At 36.9% G+C, this 11,396-nt stretch overlaps 1 protein-coding gene across 1 annotated transcript in view; it reads right to left on the reverse strand.

The window, feature by feature from the left end:
- The window catches only part of ZFYVE16 (zinc finger FYVE-type containing 16), a 47,694-nt gene that overhangs the window by 16,745 nt on the left and 19,553 nt on the right, over window positions 1-11,396 (reverse strand). Inside the window, exons 10-13 of the mRNA XM_013004899.3 lie at window positions 8,818-8,900; window positions 3,604-3,708; window positions 3,079-3,226; window positions 1,307-1,387 (exon numbers count right to left, since the gene is read on the reverse strand). Of these exons, the coding sequence (XP_012860353.1) occupies window positions 1,307-1,387; window positions 3,079-3,226; window positions 3,604-3,708; window positions 8,818-8,900 (417 nt within the window). The remainder of the gene's footprint in view (window positions 1-1,306; window positions 1,388-3,078; window positions 3,227-3,603; window positions 3,709-8,817; window positions 8,901-11,396) is intronic.

Raw genomic sequence — 11,396 nt, forward strand, 5'->3', positions numbered from 1 at the left:
ATTGAATAAAAATATGACCTATGCTAATATGAACAATAATATATTTTATTAATAATGAAAATATGCATAAACAATGTTTGTTTTGACATACATACAAGGGGGTACCCCCCCAAAATGGAATTTTTTTCAAAACTATGTATTTAAATTTTTAAAACAAAATAACCTTATCACTTTCAAAATACTCTCCATTACACTTAATACATCTGTCAAATCTGGATTCCATTCTTGGGAACATTTTTCTTTCTTTTTTTTTTTTTGGGGGGAACATTTTTCAGACTCATCTGTTTGGCTGATTGACAGCACCACCCTCGTTTTTTATTCACCTCTTTTACTTCATCAAATATTTGTCCTTTCACGTCCTTCTTCACTCACAGAAACAAAAAGAAGTTGCAAAGCGCGAGGTCAGGTGAGTAAAGTCAGAGGGGCAAGAAGAGGCATGCTGTTTTCTGCCAAAAACTGGTACACTGAGATGGCTGTGAGCGCAGGTGCATAGTTATGGTGACAAAATCAGTTATCCCTCTGCCACAAATCAGGCCTTTTTTTCACACCATTATTTAATCTTTTCAGAACCTCTAAATAGAAAGCTTGATTAACAGTCTGACCTGGTGGAACGAACTCCAAATACACGGAGTAGACATTTTCGTCTGTTTGGGAAGTTGACGGACATCCAGAACAAGGTTTTTCATCAATCGACATTTCATATTTTTTGAAATGAGAAAACCACTTGTACACTTGTGTTTTTCCCATAGCACTGTCCTTGTAAGCTGTGTTCAACATCACAACAGTTTCTGCAGCATTTTTCCCAAACAGGAAACAAAATTTCACAGCCATATGGTGCTCTCTTAAATCAGCCATCAAAAAAACGAGATTCAAGCAAAACCGCTCTTAATGAAAAAATCCACTGTGACCAGAGAGAACTTTCCCAGGAGATGCCACTGAGGGCACTAACTCAAAGGAAGTTGCTGGAAGCTGGCCTAGTGGGAAAAATGTGTACTATAAAAAGCTCTGCTCCGCCCAGCGTAATTCTGGGTTTTTTTGGCGGGGGTACCTCCTCGAATATACACAATGAGAAGCATGAGAACGAGAAACATAGTATTCAGAATAATACTAAATTCTTGAGGAGAGAAGGAAGGAGGCATAAGTAGATTCAAACATTGGGGCTGGATGATAATTTTGCATAAATCTGTGATACAGCTTACAAAAAAATTTTTTTCAAAAACATTTTTTATAAGCACCAAATAAATATATCTTTAAGGTAATACAAAACAGATTTGCCATAAAGCAATCTTAAACATAAAATTCATACCTTCAACTATACTGGACTTAGCAAGAAATCCTGAAGATGTTTTTAGAGCTCCATTGAACACCACAAAACTTGCACCTGTCACTGAATGAAAAAGAGAATACATGAAAACAGATTAACTTCCACCATGGTGTCCACAGGGCAGAAATTTGCAGACAATTCTGACTCTCATAAAGCTCTGCTTATATAAGGGTCACAAAAATAATTCTGCTTCAGGCACACAGTTATTTCCATAACCAAATATTGCTTCTGAGAAATGAATAAACCAAATAAAACCTTCTAGGGAAAGGGTATATTCTGTATTTTCATTATAAAGCACAAGAGTTTAAAAAAATACTTTCACTATTAAAGAAAGAATTAATCTTTTATGGGAAACTTGATTCTTGTGATATTGTACAGCACAATACTCATTAAGAACTTTTACTTTTTTCTAATGAAGGAAAAGAACGTGCTCTAACTATACAAAATATCTTATGCATAAAACCCTATGACACATTATATCTTAACTTGCCACTGTATGTTATGTTTGTTAAATACACACTGTATGGAGAGGATGGCACATTTTAAATATGCAATAAATGCCAAGCACATACTAATAACATTAGAAAGCTAACCAAAAAGCAAAGGAAGCAAAATTAAGATGTAATATTACAAAGGGATAACATTTTTACTTAATATTTATACTACTTAGAATGTCTGAAACCCACGTCAGTGAGAGTCTGGGAAAGCAGGCATCCACTACTGTGGATGATGCAAATCTGAACAATCTCTATGAAGGACAGCTTGACCGTACTTATTAAAACTACATATAACTCATATTCTTTGATGAAGTAATTTCACTTCTAGGAATTTATCCTACACATGTGCAAATTGCCAAGATGCAAATTTATTCACTGTAGTATCTTTATAAATTCTCAGGAGTTGGTAACAATTATACCTTTTACAATTAATAATGGACAATTAAATGACAGACACAGGTTGTTTTAGTAAGCACCAACCAGTCAACTCTGACTTCAGCATCCCTATGAACAACAGAATGAAACACTGATGATCCTGCAACATCTCCCAATTGTTATGAAGTGAAAAATTAAGTGGAATGAACAAGTTCTTTATATACTATCACCGTTGGGGTCTGGAGAATGGATTCCAACTCACAGCAACCCTATGTGACAAGAAGAGAACTGCCCCTTCTGGTTTCCTAGGCCAGAATCTTGATAGGAGCAGATTGCCAAGCCCTGTCTCCTGAAAAGTCACTGGTGGTTTTAAACCACTGACGCCACCAGGACTCCTGAAACATGGCATCCTACCAGAATAATCTACAAGACATGTTAACTAAAAAAACAAAGCAAGGCAAAAAACAGAATAAAAAAGATGTTATGACTTATTTTAAAGAGTTAACAAAAAAATATGTGTGCCTGCGTATTTTCAAAAATTCACAAACAAAAATGTTGCTGGAAAGGTGGATAAGAAACTGACAAAACCCTATGCATACAGTAGACCTGATGATATCAATTCTATACATTTGTTTAATCTGCTTTTTGTGTATAGGAAATATTAAAATAAATTGTCTTATCAATTCAGCCAAGTTTATATATGTGTGTGTGTATATATATATGTATATATACACACACACACACACATATATATAGGATATATGTGATGCACACACACATAAACACATACACATGCCATATACTGTTTACTTTTCCCCTTTGATAGGAAAGATATTGATAACAGTGGCATCATGAATAAGCATTCAGAACCACAACTCTCACCTTTCTTAGGATGACCAGGTACACTGTTGACCTGTGTTTGATAAATGCCATCATTCTGTACACAGACTAGATGAGAATCTGCTTCTGTACTAAAACTAGCTCCAATGCTAATAACATGCTCATTAGAAGAATTTATGACTTTCATTACCTGGAAGGGAAAACACACATTTAGAAACTCTATCAACATTATATGCCTTTACTGGTTGTAATAATTCATATCCCTGATCAACTTTATAATTATCAAAATTGAGTCAGGATAACTCCCTGGAATGATATATAAAAATGTTTTCAATAAAACAGTAAGAAAAATGTGAAGAAAAAAAACACATGAAAAACAAACTGTAAACTAATTCCTTACTAGGAAATAAATTCCAAAACTTAAAAAACAGTGGGTATTTTTCCAGTACATATTAAAAAGTCTGATTAAAAAAAAAAAAAAGAAAACATTTAATTTGATGCAATTCTAATAAGGACATTTGATGTTTAAGAACTATCTTCAAGATTCAAAGAAGTAATTATACTTACATCACTGTATTTTTTCCGGGGTATTTTTATGCAGCTTTTGCCCATTTCCATATGAATCAATAGATGATCTATATTATGCAAGGTATACTGGTAATTTCGAAGGTCCTGAATAAAAGAATCATATTTCCATGAACTTTAAACTACTACTATCCATGAACATTTACCCATTTATTGAACGCTTTTAAAAAAGGCATCAGTTTATAAGTTCTGATGGTTACTACGAAAGTTCCATCCACAATGCCAGTATCAATTTAAGGAAAGCAACTAATCCTTCTAGCTACTCCACATCAGTTACAGAGATTATCAGTCTCAGAAGGGCGCCTTGGTATTTGGAGGTGAATACCTCTTTATGGCTACAAAAGCAAAACAAAATAGAAACAAAAACACAACCCCCAAACCAAACCCACTGCCATCAAGTCAAATCCAACTGATGTTAATAAGGCTTGAGAGACTGTAAATCTTTACAGAAGCAAATATCTTCACCTTTCTCCCAAAGAGGAGCTGGTGGATTTGAACCACTGACTTTGAGGTTATCACCCAATGTTTTGCCCACAGTTACCAAGTTTCTTTCCCTATAGACACAGATCTACTAAAATAGAGTATTCAAACTAAACATGTATAAACAAAAATGAGTCTACTCAGAATACTTTTTTATATGTCTTAATTTACCAGTGCTGCCAAAACCATGAGTGGGTGACTGAGAAACAAACATGTATTCTCTGTTGTGACGGTGCTTAGTTCCAACTCCCAGCGACTCTGTGTACATCAGAGCCTGCACCATCCTCAGGTGTTGTGTGATGGTGCTTGATGTGTCAATTCATCTGAATGAGGATCTTTCCCTTTTTCACTGATCTTCCACCAAGCTTCAGATACTCCTCTAGGGACTGGTCCCTCCTTTGACATGACCAAAGCATGTGAGACTATGTTTTGCCATCTTAAGGAGTATTCTGTCTGTTCTTCCAAGACAGCTTTGTTCATTCTCCTGGCAGTTCATGGTATATTTAATATTCCTTGCTACCACCACTAATTAAAGGAATCAATTCTTCTGTTCCTTATTCATTGTCCTGGTTTCACATGCAGGAAGCAATTAAAAATACCATGACGGGTCAGGTGAACTGTGATAGGTTTTGTGTCAACTGGCTGGACCAGGATTCTCAATGGTTTGGCAGTTAAGACCTTGTTCCCACTGATGTTATCTAGAATAATGCAATCACTCCATAACAGGGCCTGTTATGAGCATCCATCCAGTCAGTTCTAAGATTAGGGTGGGATGTAACACTCTTACTAAGATCACAATCCTGATATGATCAAATGAAAAAAAATTTCCTCAGGGGAGTGGCCTACTTTAATATATGAGGGCACTATAAAAAAGCTTGCCTGCTCTTCCTAGGTCTGGAGATCCTGTATCTGGTTTATTGACGTCTGGTGCTCTGGACTTATTGTCTGCCAATCATAAAGTCATCATCAGCTTTCCATCTAACCAGTCAACATTAGGTTTCTTAAACTCTGCAGCCACTAGCCTGTCATCTTCCTACTAATACTGGGTTGATCAGCCCTCACAGCTACACGAGTCAGGAGAAGCCTACAGCCTGTAACATCTGACCCATGAATTTGTAACTTGTCTGGACTGGTTAACGTATCCACTTCTACTAAATTAGCCATTTTATTTACTTATTTTATGACATACATTTTATTGCATCAAAGCCTCAAAGACAGGTCTAAAGGAATTCTCTAGAGTGGAGCTGAACACTTCTTAAATCTTATCATCAGCCTGCTAAACCGTTACTTTTCAGAAACATAGATATCACAGCAAATTTTTTGGATATCTTTGTTTTTAACTGTCATGGCTTGCTGAACTAAAGCAGCTGAATTTGATACAAGTTCAAACTTGTTTCCTTCAAGAATTCACTCTTATCTTTCTGGGCTTGAGAAATGGAACAAGCAGCACCTGTCCTCATGTAAACCCTCCAGATGTCCTTTTCACCCAAGAAGTTATGGATTTCAACAAGAGATTGATTCTCCTGAACCACCACATCGATGGCAGAAGTGAGCATACACAGACCTCGTCTTGTATGGGAAGTACAGTGTAACACCCTTGCTCATGTTCTGTACACGACCACAGACAATAGCCAGTTCCTTTCCATTTCCCCTCGCTTTGTGAACATGAAGGCTCTTGTTTTTCTTCCAAGGAGACTGAGTTCAACATTGATGTGACTGAAGTTCCTCCACAGGGTTCCTCTGGGGCCCTTCACAATAACTGTGCACCTCTTCAGGGAAATAATCGACATTCTCTGGAATGTCCACTCTGGATACTGAGGATGGTCTTCATTCTCATAGTACATGTGGCAAAGATGAGCCATTTTCTTCATAAAATTGTCTCTGTAAACTTCACACCCTAAGCCATCCATCTTAGGCCTCAAAGTGACGTCTTTACTTTTTAACACGTAGAAGAGGTCTTTGTCGGCAGACTTGCTTGAAGCAATATAGCCTGATTCCTTGACAACTACTTCCATGAGCACTGATGGTGGATTCTTTTTTTAAAAAAATCATTTTATTAGAGGCACATACAAATCCTATCACAATTCATACATACGTCAATTGGGTAAAGCACATTTTTACATTCATTGCCCTCATCATTCTCAAAATATTTGCTCTCCCCGTAAGTCCCTGGCATCAGCTCTTCATAAAATGAAATTGCTAACAGAAATATTTTTCTATATTTAGCACTATGTTGTCTATTGGCACAGTTGGGAGGATTTTGGTTTTAAGTTGTAATCCACACTGAAGGCTGTAGTCTTTTATCTTCATTAAGAAATACTTTTTAAGTCTTTCTGGCTTTCAGCAAGTAAGGTAATGTAATCTGCATATCACAGGTTTTTAATAAAGTTTCCTCCAATCCTGATGCCCTACTCTTCATGGTTCACTATTTTGTCCATAGATTTCATACTTTAGTCTGAAGTCAAGGTGCCAGCTCTAGTGAAAGGTTTCCTTACTCTGTCAACTCTGGAACTCTGGGGGAAGGTCCTTGTCTCTTTTCACCTCTTCCTGTATCACAGGGTCTAGTACCCCATAAAGATTTCCATATGCCTTGGCATTAATCTTCCCCTGGTTATAGGATGTTCTCATCACAGGTACACAGGTCCAAAGGGCCAGGTCCACTCCTGGTTCTTTCTTGGTGGTAGTAGGTCCTACTTTCCCTCTTCTTTTATCCCTTTTAAAATAAAAAATGATGCAGGCCATACTCCAGAGAAATTCCCCTTGCACAGGACCAGTGATGTAACCTGACTAAGGGTGTTCCATTTCACCCTAATAACCTTACAGAAGAATGCTTGATCACATCATCATTACATCACTGAGAATCATGGCCCAGCTAAATTGGCATATATTTGGGGGGAGGGAGGGATCACAATCCAGTCCATGACACTCTAAATGGGTGACTTTAATGGAAGAAAGATCTTCTCACAGCTTAGGAGCGAGAAGGACAAATTCAAGGTACCAGCTCTAGGGGAAGGCTTTCTTTCTCTGATGCCTCTGGAGGAAGGCCTTTTTTTCTCATTTCTTTGTGCTTTTCCTCTTGGGTGATCTTCATACGTCTTGGGACCTCTCTTCCCCAAACTCTGCTCTGCTCCCCGGACTAACTTCTTTTCTAGTCCAAGAGAGACTGAAAAAAGATACACTCTACACTAATCCGTCTTCATTATTATAACAAAGGCAAGCTATTCTCAAATGGGATTATGAGCACAGGTTTAATGGCTAGGATTTACCACACATATTTTGGGGATCATAATTCAATCCATAATGCTATGGTAATAGGTAAATACACAGTTACAGAAATCAGAGGTTAATTTCTGTAATCCAACCCATCCCAATACAAATGAAGAGACTAAATGTAATCCAACCCATCCCAATACAAATGAAGAAAAGAAAGCTGCAGTTTTCTCAAAATCACAAAACTGACTTTTATTAATGTATTTTTTAAAAGTTCAACAACTATGTAGCAGTCTCACATTATATAAGTATGCAAGAACAGCAGTAGAATGGACCCAAAATCAATCAAAGTCAGGAACATATAAATACTGCATGTCAGCTCTCATCTCATGATAATATCATGCACAGTGGGGCTGAAGTATTATGATTCATAAGAGTGCTCATCAGCTGATTTTAAGAAGTAGATCAACAGCATTTCGAACTTAATCTGGAAGCTCCACTGAAACCTCTATTTAGCATCATAGCAACAACATAACGCCTTTGCTGACTAGCTGTGACTACATTTAAGATAACCTGGCCAGGAATTGAACCTAGCTCTTCCCCAGGGAAGGTAAAAATTCTACTTGTGGAGTACTACTGCTCTCGTGCACATAAATTGCTGTTGTTGCTGTTGTTGTTAGGTGCCACTGTGTTGGTTTCAACAAACAGCAGCCCTATAATACAACAGAACAAAACATTGCCTGGTCCTGTACCATCCTCACAATTGTTACAATGTTTAAGTTTATTGTTGCAGTCACAACTCATTGAGTCTTCTTATTTTGAGGGTGTGGCACATAAATTAGGAGCTGTTATATATATTTTTTTGTTTTGCATTTATTTGGTTTATTAAGTGCACAACAGCTGTTCACCACTTCACAAATATGTGCTACTGTGATATTACTGAGCATTTGATTTTTGTAAGAAACCTGTTTTAGCATTGTATCTGTTCATCTCACTCAAAGAAAATACAGATCTTGAATCAAATTACATTGGGTCAGGCACACCTTAGTTTTCAAAGGGAGATCCTTACTCGAACACTTTAGAGAAGTATTGAACAGCAGGTTTTCCCAGTGCAGGATGCTTCTTGACTTTCTGACTACTGCTTTTATGAACATGAATTGTGGATTCAAGCAAAATGAAGTCCTTAGTTGCTCAACTGTTTCTGTTTATCAATCATGATATTGTCTACTGGTCATGTTTTGAGGGTTTGTCTTGTTTTCATTTTTTGCATTGCATTGAAATCCATACTGAAGGATCAGCAAGCACTTCGTTTTCAGAAGCTATTATATTCTGAAAAGCAATTTGTCAAAAATAGAGCCCATTTATGTTAAATAAAGTAGGATTTACTATAAATGAACTTTCAACATGCCAAATTAAAATAGGGAAATATAAATGTGTCATATCTGCTGAATCAATCTGGGTGACAGTATAAACATATGTATTAATAAAAGTATTTAAATTACTCACGACAAGTAAATTCATAATAGTGTGTCCTATTTCTCCAAAAAGAGGTTTGCGGCCTCTGATACTTGTTAGAGGAGCAGGATATGCTGAAACATAGAAAAGGAAAACTGGTTTCTGAGAACAATAACTAAAGAAGTATTGAATGTAGCACCTGTAATCCCCCCACATTTTTTCTTCAAACAAATCAACTCATTAAGAAACACCAATCATAAATGACATCTGCAGACCCTAATTCTTCTACTGTGATTAGATACCATCAAGTCAGTTCTTCAAGGGAAAATGAAAGATGAAATTCACCTTTACTGTAGATCTATTTGGTGGGAGAGAGACAAAGCTTCTACACCTAGAGTTACGAAAACGGAAACCCATGGGGGCAATTCTACCCTGTCCAACAGGGTTGCTATGAGTCAGCCTCAAGTCAATGGCAGCAAGTTTGGCTTGTGGTTTTGTGCATCTACTAAATGCTATACTGAGCCGTGAATTTGTATTTTAACTAAATCCTACATCAACCCAGTGAAATACATATGACTCAACCTACTTTACAGATGAGAAAGTTGAGACAGACTAACAAACTTGCTCACTACAAATAAGTTAATCACTGGTGAAACAAACTGAAACGAGGCTTGGTTGATTCTAAAGTATTTAATTTCTTCACTATATGCGTTACTATAAAAATGTGGCAGCTAGGAAATTAAAGAGTAAAGTGAATAGATCTTTTTACTCTGTAAAGAGTTACAGTCTCAGAAACCCACAAGGGCAGTGACACCCTGTCCTATAGGGTCTTTGAGTCAGAGTTACTGCTGTTAGTTGCCATCAAGTTGATTTTGACTCAGCAACCCAATGTGACATATGAAGGGCTATGTAGAACTGCCTAGGGTTTCAGAAACTGTAAATCCTACAGCTCATGTGGTAGCTTTGAACCACCAACTTTTAGGTTAGCAGGTCAAGGCTTATACCAGAGCACCACCAGAACTCCTTCTAAAGACACCTGGATATCAATGTTTCTATCCAAAATTCAGAACACAAAGAATTCTGGACATAGCTTTCACTCACCATCAGTCCACAGCAAGCACAGCTTTGCAATTTCACCTCTCATGAACTTTTGCAAGGTCCCTTATGTTGCTCAATAATTTCCCTACTTTCCAACTCAGGAAAAAAGACAAGCCAAATTTGTAGGTGATATACACCATAATGATTGAAGAGTAAATGGTGTATTAGTCAAAATCAACTCAATGGCAGTAGGTTTTTGAAGCACATTACTTTAAGGATCTCTGGTGATGTATTGGTTTAGCCATTGGGTTCCTAACCATAAGATAAGGCTTTCTGCTCCTGAAAGGACTTACAGTCTCATAAATCCTAGGAAGCAATTCTACTCTGTCCTATAGGATCATCAAGAGTCAGAATCAACTTGATGGCACTGGGTTTTGGTTTAGATTACTCGAATACTCCATAATATTAAAAACAAAAAACCTCCCTACCATCAAGTCAATTCTCACTCATGGCGACCCTATAGGGCAGGATACAACTGCTGCTGTGGGTTTCTGAGACTGTACCCCTTTATGGGAATAGAAAGCCTCATCTTTCTCTAGCAGAGCAGCGATGGTTTCAAACTGCTGACCTTGAGGTTAGCAGTCCAATGGACAACGCCTACACCATCAAACTTTCTACTCCACAATAAAGCTTTTATCAGTGTCAGAGATTTTAAAATACTAGACTGAATTGACTCAAAATGAAATTTCTTAAGCTCTTTGATACTCACTGTAACAGAAATTAAAGGTTGAATTTTGTTATTTTCTATACAACTTAATAGCATCATGTTTTAAACCCCACAGTCATTGAGTACATCCTGACTCATGGAGACCCTACATAGGATTTTGAAGACTCTGTGAATCTTTAGGGGAGCAGACAGCCTCTGCCGTCTCTAAAATCAGAGTTTAATAAAATTTACAAAATATAGGAAATGAAATAAATTTATCTTTCACAGAATTTGTCCATTTTGAAATAGTAATACTCACATTTATCACTTTCTACATTTAATTTTCCTCCAGGGCAATATCTATTACATTATATTAGAACAGTGGTTTTCAACCTTCCTAATGCCGCGACCTTTTAATAAAGTTCCTTCTGTTGTGGTGACCCCCCAACCATAAAATTATTTTAGTTGCTACTTCATAACTGTAATTTTGCTGCTGTTATGAATCAGGCGGCCCCTGTGAAAGGGTCGTTCGACCCTCAAAGGGGTTGTGACCACAAGTTGAGAACCACTATATTAGAATCATATGCCTACAAATTAATGATATAATATGCAGTATGTATTTTTGGAAGAAAAAATCAGGAGTAAAGAAGTGGTAGAAATTCATCAGAGTTTAATAATAGAAATTATTTCAACTTAGAAATAACCATATATATAATCATTATTTCAAAATAGCTTTAAATTCTCTGTTTTTAGTAAGGGTAGATACGTAAGCATACACTCCTACACACACACACACACACACACACACACACAAGCAACGCAATCTACGTCACTTCTGGATGATAAAAATAAGGACCCTCTAGCCTAGAAAACATGAGAACCACTG

Source organism: Echinops telfairi, unplaced genomic scaffold, assembly GCF_000313985.2.
Source record: "Echinops telfairi isolate 266 unplaced genomic scaffold, ASM31398v2 ScPeMD7_7469;HRSCAF=8507_1, whole genome shotgun sequence".
In the NCBI taxonomy this organism is placed as follows: Eukaryota; Metazoa; Chordata; class Mammalia; order Afrosoricida; family Tenrecidae; genus Echinops; species Echinops telfairi.